General features: G+C 47.2%; 1 protein-coding gene across 7 annotated transcripts; it reads left to right on the forward strand.

Moving 5' to 3' along the window:
* The first annotated feature begins 36 nt into the window (after positions 1 to 36).
* Positions 37 to 17,382, forward strand: LRRC43 (leucine rich repeat containing 43). 7 transcript variants are annotated; one of them, XM_073312886.2, is made up of 12 exons: positions 37 to 165; positions 973 to 1,257; positions 2,770 to 2,880; positions 3,080 to 3,219; positions 4,849 to 5,087; positions 6,876 to 7,054; positions 8,003 to 8,135; positions 9,982 to 10,121; positions 12,454 to 12,558; positions 13,193 to 13,384; positions 14,433 to 14,532; positions 17,158 to 17,382. In XM_073312886.2, the coding sequence occupies exons 1-12, from the start codon at positions 79 to 81 to the stop codon at positions 17,277 to 17,279; spliced, it is 1,833 nt and encodes a 610-aa protein (XP_073168987.2). In that variant the 5' UTR covers positions 37 to 78; the 3' UTR covers positions 17,280 to 17,382. The 7 variants fall into 7 exon arrangements, with proteins under 7 accessions (XP_073168987.2, XP_073168988.2, XP_073168990.2 ...); XM_073312887.2 differs by having other exon boundaries at positions 14,433 to 14,520; XM_073312889.2 differs by lacking the exon at positions 17,158 to 17,382 and adding an exon at positions 16,775 to 17,151 and having other exon boundaries at positions 14,433 to 14,520.
* Positions 17,383 to 17,901: the final 519 nt, after the last annotated feature.

Below are 17,901 nucleotides of genomic sequence, written 5' to 3' on the forward strand. Positions count from 1 at the left end.
ACCAGCTCAGTCTCCTAGCAACTGGGGACGCGGTGTTGCCACAGGCCCCGGCCGGCCGCATGCGGCGGCTCCAAAGCCATGGGCGGCCTCAGCGCCTCCGCCGCCTGCCGCGAGCGTCTCCGCCGGCTGTGCCTGGGCGAATTCCCCTGCGGCGCCGGCAGCTGGGTGAGGGCTCCTGCCTGGCGGGGGCATCGTCCGGCAACCGGCCAGGGCAGCGGGGCGGGGGGCTGCCTCGCACCCCAGCCCCGGCGCAGCCTCGCTTGGGGGCCAGAGACACCCCCCCCCCAAGCCACAGAGACACGGAGGGGGCAGCTCCTGGTCCTGCGGCACTGGAGCCGGGCTGCCTGGGCAGGGCCCAGTGTCACCAGCACCCCCAGTATCCTCGGCGGTGGGGGCGCGTCCGCCCAGGACAGTGGCCGGGGGGTGCAGCCCGGCGGCCGCAGCCTGTTCGTGGCTTTGCGGAGGGGCCTGCGGGCAGCGTCCCTGCGCCCGGAGAGCGGCGGCATCGGCTCCCGCCGCCGCCAGGCCAGGCCAGGCCAGCGTGTTCCCAGGCCAGGCGCTGGGTCACGGGCGGTGTGAGGCCGGGTGCCCCCCAAACACACGCCTTGGGCTGCTGCAGACTGAACGCTCAAGGATGGGGTGACCAGGTGTCCCGATTTTATAGGGACAGTCCTGGGCTTTGGGTCTTTTTCTTATATAGGCTCCTATTACCCCTCATACCCTCCCGCCCCGTCCTGATTTTTCACACTTGCTGCCTGGTCACCCTACTCAAGGAGCCGGGATCATCCTATGGCACTTGGAGGCCTATGTGCATATGGAGGTGGGGAATGGACCTAGACACCTCAGATGGTTTAAATTTGGTTTTTAAAAAGGCCCAGCCCTTTTATCCCCAGCAGGCAGGGTCTGCCAGGCCCAGAGCTTCTCAGTTTGCCCTCATTCCTCTGCACATGCGCTCCCCTTCTGCCTATGTAGAACAGGTCCCGTTTCGAATTAAGGAAAAGGAAACCTGGAGGAAATGCAGCCCCGAGAGATGCAGATGCAGGCACAGCCCAGCACCAGGAAATTGGAACTCCCGGTGAAGAGAGCCTGGAGACCTTACTGGAGTTTGTGAGCAGCCAGGACTCCCCCTGGGCTCTGCCACCTGACTGCAGCCCCGAGGATCAGCACCTGAGGGAGCTGGCAGTACAATCGCCGCAGCTTATCCGGGACAACTTCATCTTCTTGTTCTTCAGGTCCTTAAGGATAGTGGATAAAGGAGTGAGTTCAACCAGCGGGATCTTCACTATTGTTAAAATGTAGAGAAAGACTTAGTGCAAGATTGGGAGCCAGGAACTCCTGTGTTGTAATCCTAGCTCTGACATTGCCTCCCTCTGTGGTCTTGGCCAAGTCACGGAGCCTTTCTGCCTCAGTTTCCCCACATATAAAGTAGATGCTACTATGTTCCTATCTCACAGAAGAGCTGTAAGTATTCCTTAATTAATATCCAACTGTTGCCAAGGGTACTGAAGCTGGGGATGCTGGGGCTGTGGCAGTATCCCCTGGCTTGAAGTGGTTTCCAGTTTTATACAGGGTTTACAGTTTTGTTCAATGGCTTTCACTGCCTGGTGCTGTGTGAGGGCTAAGTGTTATAGCTGTCATTCAGCCCCTTTCTTCACAGATTTGTGCTCTGATAAGATGCTGCCATAACCTTCCTGTTCTAGAAAACAAATCAAACCTGAACATTGTATTCTCTTTGTGATGGGCAAGATATAAAAATATACATCTCACAAGAGCTTTTCAGAAACAGCAATATCATTATATTTTTTATAGTTTTCAAACATGTCTCAGTAATATCAGCAAACCCATCCCAACAGGGGTGATGATCATTTTCACCCCATTTATTTATCCATAAGAAAAGTCCAGCATTAAGGCCTTGACTGAGGAAAGCACCCTTCTTCAGGATAGCACTTAAACACATGCTGAACTGTAAGCATGTGCTTGTGTCCCATTCAATTCACTGGGAATTAAGCACATGTTTAAATGCTGCCCTGAATATGGGTGGCCTTAAGCATTTGCTTAAGGGCTTTCCTGAAACAGGCTCAGGTGATGTTAGATGTTGTCCAAAGACTCATTAAGACTTGACAGAAGGGATTGGGAGGCTGGGTCTGTTTCCTGTTCAGATTATGAAGTAAACATACTGGAGAGGGAATGAAACTGCTGTAGATGCTGCACCCCCTAAACTCTGGTTGTCTGCGTGCTTGTTCCTAGGGAGGAAGAGAACCAATAATCAGTAATGATCAGAGTGCCTCCAGATGTCCCTTCACCTCATTCACTCTCCACCACATTCTGTGTTTCATCTGCCTCTCTCTCCCTCTGCTGCCACCTTGTATAACTCTGTTTTGTAACTCTGAGAATCATTTTAGGAGCTCTAGGGCCTGATCCTCTGACATGCTGAGCACCCAAAGCCTCTGGTGGAATCAGGGAGCTGCAGGTGACCAGTGCGTCTCAAGATCAACCCCACAATTTGTACAAAATATGGGTGTGATCCTGCAGTTCTTATTCAGGCAAAACAAATGTACTTAGGTGCTCGGATACTACGATAAAGCAACCTGAACAGGTTGGATTAGAGGAAATCAGATAGAAATCTTACTTGGAAGCCAGTGGGAGTTTTGCCTTTGTGAGAACCATAGAATCAGGCACTGATGTTGCCCTGTGTGCTGTATTGTCATGCTAAGATACATCTGTGCTTCAGAGACAGCTGACTGAAGGTGAATGTGAATCTCTTTCCAGGTAAATGAAGTTGATGAAAATTTGCTGAAGTTTCATAACCTGGAAGAGCTCATACTCAGTGCCAATCAAATCAGCAAAATAAACTCTGCCAACCTTCCTAGAACACTGAAGGTAAATAAGCAGGTTCCTGACTCTTTCTTTGGGAGGCCAGACAGAGAAGGTGTGTCAAGATGAGTCTCTCTTCTGCCTCGGACAGACTGAATGGACCGTAGTGGGCTACAGCAGAAGGAACACATAGAAAAAGACACTTAAAACCTCTAGAGCATCATTTCCCTCCCCCAATAACTGTTGCTTCCTCTTTCTCTGGCAGGTCTTGGAGCTCTGTGGCAATGAGATTGTTGGTTTGCAGAGTCTGTGTTCTCTCCCACCTCCGGAACTCCAGCATTTGGGGCTGGGCTACAACAGGCTGTTGGGCTCTTCCGAGGATAAATATCTCACAGCAGAATTCTGGTAACTCCCAACACTAAAGGGACCATAGCGTGACTGCCTGACAATATCATAATATCCTGAACAAACCTGATGGAACTAAACTAACTTTATTGAACTAAGTAAAACCTTATTGAAGTAGGGTTAATACCTTTGGGGGCCCATTGCATTAAAAATGCAATTGTGTACATGTTATGGTGGAATTATCTGTACCTTCTCTAGTAGGAAGGAGGATGCTAATATACTTCCTCTGTTGTCAGCCATTTGAAGCCACCTCCCTGGAGAAGCTGCATATGCTAGTTCAAAGTGGATTCTCCAAGGACCAACAGATGAAGAAAGAACTTTTGGATAAATAGCCTGGTTTTAAACTGGCTCAGGGCCCTTTCTGATCCAGCAAACAGACAGGACCCCTGGTCTATGGAGGGCCCTAATCCTTAGGGGAGGGTTGGAAGGATTTGGCCTGCTGAGGCCACATAAAACCATGCACCTGTTCTGAGCTCAAGCACGGATGAACTTGTGACTGCAAAGGAAATCCCACAGATGGGGTATTGAAGAACTGCTCCTGCCAGAGCCTGGTTGGGGCTCGGGTGATCTCTGGTAAGCTTATTAGCATGTGTGTAGGTTCTTGTTTTTAATATATTTTCTCCATAGTGTTTTTACCTTAAGAATAAAGTAGGCTTGTATAGGAAGTGCTGTGTGGTACCTTCTAACCTGTGGCACCTGTTAACTATCTCTGAAGAGAAAGCCATCAGGTGTCCTTGGGTGGCCTGGCTGTGCTGGGATTAACCCAGTGTAGTCAGGGAACTGTGCAGCCTAGAAATACCCCGGTCAGAAGGGAGATAGATGCAGGTCTCCACCTAGAAAGGAAAATGGCTGGGGACCTGGAAGCCTGAGACTGGGAGGCCTGTAGGAGCACTGAGAGGAAATACAGGTGTGGTTGCCCTGAAGAGTGACACACAGCATCAGTTAAAGTAGCTAGTGTAAAGCACCTGGGTAGGAGCTGCTCACACACCTGAGTTAGTCTGTTCTATCTTTTATGTCTTAATAGCTATAGCAAGCAGGGTGCATTGAATTAGTTTAGAGATGAAATACTTCAGGGCACAAACCAACCATGAACAGATGGGCTAGGAAACAGCTTCCATCCTGTGTAGGTTATTCATAATTATCCACTAATTGTGCACTTTCCTCTGAAGCAGTTGGTCCTGGCCACTGTCAGAGACAGGATTCGGGATTGGGTGGAGCATGGCTCTGATTGTATGGCAATTCCTGTGCTCCTGTTTCAATCTGCATTTTCAAAGGGAAACATCCTGAAGTCTTTAATGAGTCTTGCCTGAATAAGGGCCTGCGGATTAGACCCTGTGCTAGGAAAGGATACTGTACACTAGTCAGCTGTCCTGTGTGTAGCATGCCAGGGATGGCCTGGACAGCTCAGAGGTTTGTCAGTAGCATATTGAGCATGTAACTTGTGGGTTCCCAGTTTGAATCCATCTTCATTCTCCTGCAGTTCCAAGTTGTTACCATGCAGTGGCCCAAGTAAAATGCATTGCGTTCATTGACTTCAGTGAGAGCTCTGCTTAGACTCCAGGCTGGGCCCTATATACTGACCTGAATGCTGCTTGTTACACACCCTAACACTGTTCTCTTCTCTTTTAGGCCAAATCTTCTCTCTCTTGACCTAAGTTTTAATAATTTTACGGATCTGTTGGGCATAGTCTCTAAACTGGCTACTCTGCAGAGGCTCAGAACGCTTGTGCTCCAGGGTAACCCACTAGTGCTCATTCCTGGCTATAGAGGTTTTGTAATAGACAGCCTGCCCAAACTCTGTATACTGGATGATAGGAACATATCGCCTGATGAGAGGCATCAGTTCCATGGTCTGTCTAGCAAGCCAGGTGAGACTTTATTGTATAAATATCTCCATAGTAATCTGTAATTTTTTTTATAGGCATCTTGGGGTAGTGTATTGAGTATGGGACTGGGAGTCAGGGGTCCGCAGTTTTCATTCTAGACTCATTGATGGTTTCCTGTTTGCTTGTGATCAAGTTAGTCCCCCTTCTCTCTGCCTTAATTTACCCATCTGTAAAATGAGGATAATTGTTCCCACATACCTATCTGGGGATGGGCTGTGAGGATTAATTAACTGATGTCTAATTATAAATATCTGTAAGTACTAAGTATGATCATTCTGTTTTTTAATTCCATTAAATGTTAAGCGTCTTGATGTATCCTCTAAAACTCTCTCTAAATTCTTACATTTGGGCAAAATAGAAGATGACTGAGAACTTTATACAACCAATTATTTTTCTTGGCTAGTATTAGCCATCTGTAAAATGGGGATATTGATATTTACTGACCTCCTTTGTAAAGTGCTTTGAGAGCTAGAGATGAAAGGCGATATGTGAGAGCGAGGTAGTCTTCATTATTCTTATTATTTCTCTATATTCCTGGGTGAAGAATCTATCTGGATTATGCATACATAACTTCCATTGATACCAATGGAACTTCGCTCATGCATCCCAGAACAGGCACCATGGTGAAAGACAGCCTTATAAAAACCTAGAGAGAGAGAATTTGGTCTTTAGCTGTTAATCAAACAAAGATCTGCAGTTCTTGGATTTCAGACCCACAGCCCAGCTGTGATAAAATCCTACTTTTCTCTCTTTGTGACTTCAGTCTTTTGCCATCCAAGAGAGATGCTGTCTCCAGTTCCGCATTCTGGCCTCCCTGCAAGGGAAATAAAATCAGCTGGGCTGAGCATGAGCAAGCCCTTATTGCCTAGGCTTTCATTTGATTTCAGATCAGGCCTTTCCCACTCAAGGTTGCTGCTCTATGCTGGTAGATTAGGGTCCTGATTCAAGAAAATACATTCATACATTTAACTTTCAGCGTGTAAATAATTAAGCAAGTGCTTAAATCCCCTTGACTGTATTTAAAGTCAGATGTTTGAAAGGTTCCCGCAGAAGGAAAGCCTCTCGTTAAGGCCCCTGTTCAGGACAGCACTGAACTTGCTTTCCTGAATGAGGGTCTAGAAGGCTAAAATAGAGCTGTGAAGGCAGCAAGCCCATTACCTGGGGAAAGGGAGCTCTTTGCATAGTTTTTGAGTGACCCCATGTGGCCAGTGGTTGCCTTGGCATTAATAAAAAGAAAAGGAGTACTTGTGGCACCTTAGAGACTAACCAATTTATTTGAGCATGAGCTTTCGTGAGCTACAGCTCACTTCGAAAGCTCATGCTCAAATAAATTGGTTAGTCTCTAAGGTGCCACAAGTACTCCTTTTCTTTTTGCGAATACAGACTAACACGGCTGTTCCTCTGAAACTTGGCATTAATGAATTAGGAACTAAACTGGTTGCTCCTTGGTGGAACTAGGCTGTGTTTTCACCTAGCTAGCTTGTGTCTATGCTTGCTGCAGCCATACCTCTCAACTGCAATGTAGACATATCTTAGAGGATTCCCCCCTGCCAAACAGCCCTTCCACTAAAATATTTGACCCCTTAGTTTCCTAATTTGCTTAGGAAATCTGATGAAGTGAGCTGTATCTCACGAAAGCTTATGCTCAAATAAATTTATTAGTCTCTAAGGTGCCACAAGTACTCCTTTAATTTGCTTTGGTACAGTATCTCAAATTCCATCCTGGAGAATGTACATTGTAACTCGACGGCTGGATTGTCTTCCTCTTAGATCTCATTGGGAATAAAGCACAACTGGTGGTGAATGTTGGGAAAATCAAAGGCGTCCCCAACCCCAGCAAGCCAGAGGAGCTGGAAAGTGGCCCAGAGTCTCCAGTGATCACTCACAGCTACTATGTAACGTACGAGTTTGTGGAGAGGGAGGAAGCCGAGGACACTAACAATTCTGAGGTCTGTTTTCAAATGAGTTAAAATATAAGCAAAGGGAGCTAGTGGGTGGTTGGTGAGAGGGATTCCCAAGCCTTTTACCTGCAGGTTGCTGGTGTAACACAGCCCAGGTTATTAATGACTGAAAGTTGTTAGTTGGCTTGTATGAAATGAGTTTGGTGAGTTCTCAGCAGCCACTCTCAACATCTCAAAAAACACATCCCTGCAACTGGCCTCTGTTTGGAAGTCTCAGCAAAGAGCCCAAGGATTGAGTTGGCCATGGAAGCTAACTTCCCCTTTCACCTTGGGCGTGTGCCCAGCTGTTGTGCTTCAGAGACCGTTTGAGGGAATGTTGCCAGTTCTTGAGATTTTTATGATGATTTTTTTTATATATTTGATGCGTTTCTTAAAACTCTAGGCTCTGAAGTCATGTGAGTGCAACAGAATCTCTACTTTCATTTAAAAAAAAAAAGTAAATTGCTAGTTTCATGGATGTGGAGATAGGCTTGAAAATGGAAACTCTACCGGTTAAAAAACCAAAAGGCAAATAACAAGAATTTCCAATGTATTCTTTTTAAAATCTCACAATCTGGGCACAGACATATGCTGCAAAGGTAGTATTGAGGTGTGTCCACCTTCTGTCTGAGATCAGCCCTATAGGTCCTCTGCCTCCATGTACTCTGTTCCTGCAGTGAACAGTAGTATTCTGCACAGAAGGGTGTGTTTATGTGCTTAAATATGTAGACTTTGTCTCACTGACTTCAGGAGACCTGTTCACCAGAGTCAGCACTACTGGGCATTCCTCCAATGCCCCTTCCATGTTTCTCATGATAGGGGAAGTCTGTGTAGTGGCATTTCAGAAGTGCCATGATGTAGACAGGCACTTTTCTCCCCTTGCAACCTGTGTCTGTGTGCAGACTCGGCCAGAATTTGGCCCCTTCTATAGGTACCTTTGATGCCTTTCTGTTACAGGTAATAAAATTCCATCAGAGTCAAATGGTGGCTACACCAAACCCTGGGAGCCCACCAGGGAATGCTGACACAGGAGGATCGGAGTCTTCAGCTCTGTCTTCTCTGCTTAAACAGGAGCCTCCGGCAAACAGGGGTACCACAGAATCAAGAAATTCTTACCTTAAACTGAACTTGGGGGTTTATCAGTCTTCCTGGAATGTCATTAGCTGCTACATTGAAATGTGTTGCCATCAACATGTCTCCAGTAGTGTAGGTCACCGCTAGATACGTTATCAAGACCATGCCACTTATTAATTGGTGGTATTATTCTCCAGCAAGACATCTGGTCTGGGACAGATATTGCTCTCCAAATAAATGAGTCAATACAAATCAGATTTAGGATTTACATTTCCCTAGTGATTGTCTCGAATCTGTAATTTCATTTGGTGTGATAATTACAGTATTATAGATCGTATGAAACCCCAGAAGCCCAGTGTGAAATAAAAAGACCAATTCCTGATCCAAACAGAATTTCAGGGATTTAAAAAAAAAACCCTGAAACTGATGTCCTTGAATGACAAAATATCAAAATATTTATTCAGTTGTCAGTGCTCTGTTTCTACAGCACATGTTGTTTCAGTGCTTAGAAGGCTACAGGGCTTGATTCTGCAAGGAGGACCGCTGGCTGCTGCAAGTAGTCAAAGGGATTACTCATAGAAGCCAGCACCACTTCTGGGAGCAACAGTTTGCAGGATCAGGCCCTTATTTTGTATAACATCATACCTGCATATGGTGCTTACAGCATGAATGCAGGGCCCAATCCTAGATCTGCTTTGTGCATGGCGCTCCTGCTGAAGTCAGTGAGCGTTCTTTGTGTGCAGTTATTTGGGGGTTGAGTTCATAGTCACAAAGTTAAAATAAATACTAGCAAAGGGGGAGAGAAACTAAGAGGCAAAAGTAAAGGAGATAGGAGCTGAGATCTTCTATGAGATGGAGAGTCAATGAAGCAGAGATTCAGGGGGGCTCTCTCAGATGGCAGGAGCTGCAGAGGAGCAGGCTCTTGCATCAGAAGTGGAATGATCCTGTGGAGGGACAGAAGGGGAGGCCAGTGCAAGATGAATGAAGGAGGGGAGAGAGGGACAAAATCCTTGATATAAGCTGGAGGAAGGCACCAGGAGGTCTTTAAATACTGTAGGAGATGGGCAATTTTGAACTGGGTCCTGCCATTAATGGGAGGCCAGTGGGGTTATTTTAGGGGAGGGTGTTACTGTGCTTTGTGGCATAAGTGAGAATGTGACAACAATTGTTCTTCCCCTTAAAATGGTCTTGTTCCTTCCTGGCATCAAACTCACTCTGCCTCGAAAGTGATTTCAGGCTGCTCCTGATCTAGGCAGCTAGCTGAATACCCAGGAGTACATCTCACCAGAGTCTCCTGGCTTCGCATGGTAATGGGATTTCTCTTGTCTCCTGCACTCAGCTCTCTACTGCATCCCAGACAGTGGTCTGTTAAATGCTCTGTTTCTCTATTATACATCATATTCTCCTCTGATCACCCCACGGGTGAGCTTCTCTGTTGTAGCCAGACTGGACTTAAAACAGTGGGCCAAATTCAGCCCTGGTGTAAGCCCATTGACTGCAATGGAGCCAAACATACTTATAGGGCTGCGGCCAGCTGGTTCTGTTCTGGGATCTCACCAGAGCAAGCGTGATAGAGTTTGGTGGGTCTCAAAGTCTAGTTCCCAGCTGGCAAGTGTCCACATCACTAACAAACGGCATCCACAATTGGGATGAATTGCCTCCGGCCACTCCCCATGTTGGCAGTGTGAGCTGAGAGCCCAAGGACTGAATGGATCATGGAAACCCAGCTCCCCACTCCCTTCTGCTGGTGCTCTAGAGCAGAGCAGTGTGGGGGAAGCTGTCACTGCCCCTGTGTGTGCTCTGCAGGCCCAGCTGAGATGTCAAGGTGGGCCTCACTGCTCCTTTTGCGTTTTCTCGTTTAGCGAACAGGCACCTCACCCTTCGGAAGCACTGGGCTGAGACCATTGAGTGCAGCCACAGGAAGGAGCATGTCACTGGGGATTTAGCGGCACTGAAAGCCTTCCTCATGGCTGGAACCACCGTCACTGTTGTAGAGGAAAAGGTAAATGCTTGGCATGCTTTGGGATGGAGGGACACAGTCTGGCTGGGAGGAAAACAAGCTTTTCGAAAGCCTGACAATAATGTGAACATTCCCCTGCATTTGCATATTTTTAATTCCGGTGTAACAAACCGAGATCATAGAATCATAGAATCATAGAATCATAGAATATCAGGGTTGGAAGGGACCCCAGAAGGTCATCTAGTCCAACCCCCTGCTCAAAGCAGGACCAATTCCCAGTTAAATAATCCCAGCCAGGGCTTTGTCAAGCCTGACCTTAAAAACCTCTAAGGAAGGAGATTCTACCACCTCCCTAGGTAACGCATTCCAGTGTTTCACCACCCTCTTAGTGAAAAAGTTTTTCCTAATATCCAATCTAAACCTCCCCCACTGCAACTTGAGACCATTACTCCTCGTTCTGTCATCTGCTACCATTGAGAACAGTCTAGAGCCATCCTCTTTGGAACCCCCTTTCAGGTAGTTGAAAGCAGCTATCAAATCCCCCCTCATTCTTCTCTTCTGCAGGCTAAACAATCCCAGCTCCCTCAGCCTCTCCTCATAACTCATGTGTTCCAGTCCCCTAATCATTTTTGTTGCCCTTCGCTGGACTCTCTCCAATTTATCCACATCCTTCTTGAAGTGTGGGGCCCAAAACTGGACACAGTACTCCAGATGAGGCCTCACCAATGTCGAATAGAGGGGAATGATCACGTCCCTCGATCTGCTCGCTATGCCCCTACTTATACATCCCAAAATGCCATTGGCCTTCTTGGCAACAAGGGCACACTGCTGACTCATATCCAGCTTCTCGTCCACTGTCACCCCTAGGTCCTTTTCTGCAGAACTGCTGCCTAGCCATTCGGTCCCTAGTCTGTAGCTGTGCATTGGGTTCTTCCGTCCTAAGTGCAGGACCCTGCACTTATCCTTATTGAACCTCATCAGATTCCTTTTGGCCCAATCTTCCAATTGGTCTAGGTCCTTCTGTATCCTATCCCTCCCCTCCAGCGTATCTACCACTCCTCCCAGTTTAGTATCATCCGCAAATTTGCTGAGAGTGCAATCCACACCATCTTCCAGATCATTTATGAAGATATTGAATAAAACCGGCCCCAGGACCGACCCTTGGGGCACTCCACTTGATACCGGCTGCCAACTAGACATGGAGCCATTGATCACTACCCGTTGAGCCCGACAATTTAGCCAGCTTTCTACCCACCTTATAGTGCATTCATCCAGCCCATACTTCCTTAACTTGCTGACAAGAATACTATGGGAGACCGTGTCAAAAGCTTTGCTAAAGTCAAGAAACAATACATCCACTGCTTTCCCTTCATCCACAGAACCAGTAATCTCATCATAAAAGGCGATTAGATTAGTCAGGCATGACCTTCCCTTGGTGAATCCATGCTGGCTGTTCCTGATCACTTTCCTCTCATGCAAGTGCTTCAGGATTGATTCTTTGAGGACCTGCTCCATGATTTTTCCAGGGACTGAGGTGAGGCTGACTGGCCTGTAGTTCCCAGGATCTTCCTTCTTCCCTTTTTTAAAGATTGGCACTACATTAGCCTTTTTCCAGTCATCCGGGACTTCCCCGGTTCGCCACGAGTTTTCAAAGATAATGGCCAGTGGCTCTGCAATCACAGCCGCCAATTCCTTCAGCACTCTCGGATGCAACTCGTCCGGCCCCATGGACTTGTGCACGTCCAGCTTTTCTAAATAGTCCCTAACCGCCTCTATCTCCACAGAGGGCTGGCCATCTCTTCCGCATTTTGTGATGCCCAGCGCAGCAGTCTGGGAGCTGACCTTGTTAGTGAAAACAGAGGCAAAAAAAGCATTGAGTACATTAGCTTTTTCCACATCCTCTGTCACTAGGTTGCCTCCCTCATTCAGTAAGGGGCCCACACATTCCTTGGCTTTCTTCTTGTTGCCAACATACCTGAAGAAACCCATCTTGTTACTCTTGACATCTCTGGCTAGCTGCAGCTCCAGGTGCGATTTGGCCCTCCTGATAACATTCCTACATGCCCGAGCAATATTTTTATACTCTTCCCTGGTCATATGTCCAACCTTCCACTTCTTGTAAGCTTCTTTTTTATGTTTAAGATCCGCTAGGATTTCACCATTAAGCCAAGTTGGTCGCCTGCCATATTTACTATTCTTTCGACTCATCGGGATGGTTTGTCCCTGTAACCTCAACAGGGATTCCTTGAAATACAGCCAGCTCTCCTGGACTCCTTTCCCCTTCAAGTTAGTCCCTTGTGCTGTTTGCAGATCCCTTGTGCTGTTTGCAGCCCAAATATTGCAGCATGAGAACCAGGCTGTTCTATCTTGCTAGGTGTTTTCATGGCCCATTGCTGCACGTCTGGCTGAAGATGCAGGCAAGAAGGGGAAGGCGGATAAGGGAAAAGCAGAGAAGGGGAAGCCAAAGGATGGTGGTAAGGTAATAACAGAGATAGGGTGAGGGAGGATGTTGTTATTGTGAAGACTGGTTAAGGGTGCTAAGCAACCCCACACAAAGAGTAAGGAAGCGTCACTTACAAGCACAGTTCACTTTTCATTAACCTGTGCTCCTGCTCAGCCTGCCAGCGATGATCTACACTTACACAGACCCCTGTCGGAGGTGCAGAAGGGCATCTGCTGCTACTCCATATGATGCAGGCGGTTGCAGAGAGGCTGCATTAAAAAATATCAAACGGAAAAAATATCCACGTGAGCCACAACAGAACAGTGTCTATGTTGTTCAGCTGAGGTTATTCCCCCAGGCACTGAACACTTGGTCCCTTGACTGGTCTGTGCCAAGTAATCATCAGGGCCTCAGTTTCTATGAGACGCCTCCCACTTATTCCTAAAGTTCTTGCCCAGGTATTGAGCCCCCTTCCAGTCTCAGGTGGAGACCTTCGATGCAACCATTTTACTCAATCTTCATTCTGGATGGGGCGGGGGTGGTTATGTATAAATGGGGGTGTCACATGTATAAATCTGGACTGGGGCTCCCAGATCTGATGGTGTTTGATGAATGAACTGTGATCTTAAGGTGCGTGACTCTTGGACATGATCAAATCTGTGCTGTGCAGGGCGACAAGCAGAAAAAGAAAAAGGAAAGCCCCGTCGAACTCCGCAGTGACCCGCCTCTTTTGAGAAGCCTGGGGTCTGGGCACGTGAACTTGGAGAGCCTCTTAACAGGCGACCAGCTTGTGGCCGTGGTGTGTGACTTAGGAGTCCTCCTCTCTGAGGAAACAACTCAGCCACCGTCTCCTAAGGAGAAGGTACCAGCCACTCTAGTATTAGCAGCGAATCCTCATCCCAGCTAATAACGCGAAGCACGAGACGCTGACCTTACAGGATGAATGGGGTCCATTGATGCCAGCGGGAGCACTCTGCATGTGTGAGCATGGGGATTGGTCCTGGTCATAGGGTTGGATGTGTTTCAAGGGGAGCAAAATTTGGCCTGTGCTGATGGACAAAGCTTGAGAGGTAGCAGAAGTAGAACCTTGCTGCTGGGCATCAGGGCACAGAGTGCAGAATCTCAGCTGGCCTCAGTACTCTGAGGCCTAAAGAGAAGGTTGTCAGTTGGAACCTGATCCTGCAGCCCTAGCTCAGAGTTTTTCCTCATTCCAGGGGCCAGTTTGGTGAGGAAGGACGGCAGGAGCTCGGGGCCTTAGGGAGATACATAGGTTTGACTTTGGAGATGAGATTATACCACACACAGGCTCTCTCGATTATCTTGTCAACGTAAAGCCAAACTAGCCCATATGATTGTGCCAGTCTGATATGGCCAATGGTCCATGAAGTCTGTACCCTGTCTGTGGTACTGACACATGCGTGATGCTTCAGAGGAAAGGGGAAAAGCCCTTATACCCCACATGGACAATTTTACTGATGAAATGTGCTGGATAAGAGTTAGGTGGTGGTGTTATTAATATGGTCCTATGTTAAAGAGGAACTGATCTGTTTGCAGTCTCCCTTGTATACACTGAAATCATTCACTCAAGTCCCTTCTTGCATTGCTCCTAGGTAGGGTATAAATCCTAAAGAGCTGCGGAGGCCTTACAGGAAATATTCCCATTGTAGAGTGGCTCTGACATTTCCTATTTTCTGACATTCTCTTGTTTCTGAGTACAGAGGCTCTTTGCTGAGCTCCTGCTGCTGATCAGCGCCTTTTAAATCCTAATGCTCTGTTTGTGACCTCACCTGGCTGTGTGAAAGTGACCATGATGTCCCAGTCGGGAGATTGTGACTTCAGGGCTAAACTTCGCTTCGCACAAGCTGCTTGGAAGCCTTCCCTACTAAGAACAACAAATTTCTTTTCTCTAGGATGGTAAGAAGAGCAAAGACAAGAACAAAAAACCAAAAACTGGGGGAGAAAGTCCCGCAAGCCAGAAAACCACAGTGGCTGCCAAAGGTAACAGCAGAGGTAGACCTATCTAAGCTATTAGCATTTCTAGAGCCCCTCGGAAGGGCTGCGTCACTGAGATGCACAATGAGCAAGGCAGCACCAGCATCTTCCATCCATCCAGCTGTAGGTTGCGCACAAGCATCTTCATAGCTCTAATTCAGCAAGGAACTTAAACATGTTCCTAATTTTCAGCACACGAGTAGTTCCGTTCATCAAACTGGGATTCTACATGTGCTTAAAGTTAGACACATGCTTAAGTACCTTGCTCAATTGTTGCCTAGCTAGCTAGTTGTGTGTGTGATGTGTATATATGTATATACACACACACACACATTAAGGGCATGGCATGGGCTAGCTGATCCAATAGGGGAGTGTTGTCTAGTAATAACATAGCGTATACGGACACTTAGCAATCTCATTGTATTTTTTCATCTGTAGATCTCAATGCACATGGCAAAGGTAATATCAGGGCACAGAGAGGGGAAGTGGCTTGCTCACGCTCACACAATGAGCCCATGGCAGGGCCAGGAATAGAACCTAAGTCCCCTAATTTTCAGCCCTGCCTCTCCTATTCACTGGACTTCACTAGTCTTTAGAGTAAGAGATTGGACATCAATACTCTTAGCATCTTTTCCAGCTCTGCTGCTGACTGTGTGACCTGGGGAAAGTCACTTAACCCCTCTGTGCCTCAGTTTCCCTGTCTGTGAATGAGACCCACCCTCATCTGAAGGGTGACAACAGGATGTGAGGTCCTTGCTTTTCAATATTTCTGTGGGAAGAGGAGTCTCTTGTAGCCTCAGGGTGACTTTCTGCTTCCCCAGTGCCCTAGCTCCTACCTTGTCCTAGAAGACAGTGTCCCAGCTACTTTCCGGCCAGTGCTTGTCCTGCTTGAGAGAAAGTTGTATGAAAAGACAGTTTGTTGAACCAGCTGCGACATGCACCCCATAGAGCAAGATACACATTTGAAACAAGCGTTAAACGTTTCTGGAAGTTTCATGCTCCTGGATGCTGCACTGAACTCGATCACCACCCTAGCAACCCACTCACCCGTATAGGGAAGGAGGCCATGGCCACAGTGCTAGTCCACCCAGTGTCAGCACACTTGTAACAAACCAAATGTATTGTAACCATTGCAGAAGGTAGGCTTGAAAGGTTTCAAGTAGCACTTAGCACCTGGGGTTTCTTTTTATTTTTTTTATGACTGGAATATCCCCTCATGCAGCCTCCAACAATGATGGAGTCAGATGCGCAATAAATATCCAAGTATGTTATCATGGACTTGGAAAACCCATTGGGATTAAGCAGAGGATTCTGCTTAGTTTGGCATTTCCTTACTTCTGTGCATATTAAGGCTAGCCAACCCTTTCCCTTGGCTGGCAGAGCAGGGGAGAAGTTGATTGCATGGGCATAGTTTGTGGGAGATAGGGTACATTGCACACCCCCCAAACTGCAAGCCTCCGGCAGCTGTGGAATTTGCCCTGCCCTGCACGCATGGCCCCGTTGGCCTGCATGGAGCTGCCCCTCCAAATATAGAAATCAAACTACATCTATACCTGATTGTCTTTCAAAGATTAGGGACATAATCTGTGGTACCCCTGCTCAGCCAGCAGCATGCACCAAGTAGCTTGAGGGTTTCCATTTGTTGTTTAGGGTTCGTAGGCAAAGAGGTGGTCGTATTTCCACAAGTCAGACCTGAACTATTGGAGCTCAGAAGAGCTGGTGCAATAATTTAAGGTGCGACTGGCTGCATTTGTTGTTGTTTTTCCTGGCTGTGCAGACAACTGCCAGGGACTCATGAAAATGTGTGCAAAACTTGAAAGTGTCATGAATTGTATCACAAATTATCACACTGGACAGTGGGTTATTCACCATTCGCTGTTCTCCTGTTTAAAAGGTATGTCAGCCATTCATGGAGCCGAAATGTCTTGTGAGTTAGATGGCCGATCGCATACTACAAATAATGAAGGATCAAAAGCTTTAGCTACACTTGCAAACGTGGTACTAACAGTAGTAGATGTAATTCACCACTGCAGTATAGATCCCCTAGAAGACATCTGAGCTCTGTCTACACCACAGCTTCCATTGCTACCACTCTTGGAGCTGCACCAATGAATGGTAGCTACAGAGTTTGCTAATGCAGGTGCAGCCACAGTGAACGATTTGCTAATAACCCATAGTCTGAACTTAGTGTGCATCATCTATTCAACAAATACGTACAAATAGCGAAAACTATCGTTTAATCAGGATCCCTCACCAACAGGGGAAAGAGTGAAGTCTCATCCACAATGAATGATTTGACCAGACACTGAAAGAATGTATGCTCTCAGCCTGAGGCCTGTAGGTTTCATTTGACCCCTGAACAGATTCTCCATGTGCTTTGGAATTTCTGTTTCTCTCTCCTCTGACTGGTGGATATTGAGTTCTAAAACAACAAAGCAAAACTGTACCCAGCTGGATTGAGCATCTTAACACTTAACAGTGCTGAATTCTTATCCAACAAAATTCATGTTCAAATTGGTCTGTATTAAGGAACTGGAATGACTGCAAAAACTTCAAGGACACATGCGACACATGCAGCCCATTCAGAGTAGCGGGGTTTTCTAGGGTTGTTTCCTAGAAACAATGACTAACTGTTTTCCTCAGGAAAAAACAAAGAATCTCCTGAAGGGAAGGAAGTCCAAGATATCCAGCCTGTGCCTCTGACCGTAGAATTTCAAGTTCAGTTGATTCAGTGGACAGCCGCATCCGATGCCCAGCACCAATAAAGAAATGAGAAGCACTTGCTTGATGAGGCAGGTTCATGTAATATATGTACAGCAAAAAAACCCTACAGTCTCCACCACTGAAATAAACCTGTGAAGCTTGCTAGGTGTTGGTTGGTTTGGGTTTGTAGGGCTCAAGCCTGAGAGGCTTGGAGATACGTTCAACTCCCACTGACTACTGAGTTTGCTGTGACTCCCCCTGAAGGAGCTTTGTCAGACTTCAGTGGGCGTATAACAGGGTGATCTGCCCCGTTACGAGTATGGAGCCAGCCAGCCAGCCAGCCCTGTTCAGAGACTTGGGTTTGGGCCTTCGGAGAGGAGACGATCAGACCCAGCTGGGAAGGAGTCAGGCTGAAAGAGCTTGGTTGACAAAAGAACTGTGGCAAGGGCCCTGGCTGCTGAGGCCGGCCCTGGAGCTGTGGGAAGAAATGCAAAGGGAAAGGCTTCTGGGTTCCTGTTTTGGCTAGGGGAATAACTTTGTGAGTTTCCAGATGGCCTTTGGGTGTGGAGTTGGTCCCTAATAGGCTGGGGAGATGGGCTAGCAGCCCCACCAGGAGCAGGAGCACGCCTCATGGCCAAAGAGAAGTTCTTAAAACCAGAAGTCACTAATGGCAATGAGCTTAAA

This window comes from Lepidochelys kempii, chromosome 15 (genome assembly GCF_965140285.1).
Source record: "Lepidochelys kempii isolate rLepKem1 chromosome 15, rLepKem1.hap1, whole genome shotgun sequence".
NCBI classification, from domain to species: Eukaryota; Metazoa; Chordata; order Testudines; family Cheloniidae; genus Lepidochelys; species Lepidochelys kempii.

Excerpts from the sequence above, each read along its gene's own strand:
- LRRC43 (XM_073312885.2), top strand. The coding sequence starts at position 79 with ATGGGCGGCCTCAGCGCCTCCGCCGCCTGCCGCGAGCGTCTCCGCCGG. Across the intron at positions 2,881-3,079 it reads ACCTTCCTAGAACACTGAAG|GTCTTGGAGCTCTGTGGCAA; the intron begins GTAAATAAGCAG and ends TTTCTCTGGCAG. Across the intron at positions 12,559-13,192 it reads AGCCAAAGGATGGTGGTAAG|GGCGACAAGCAGAAAAAGAA; the intron begins GTAATAACAGAG and ends TGTGCTGTGCAG.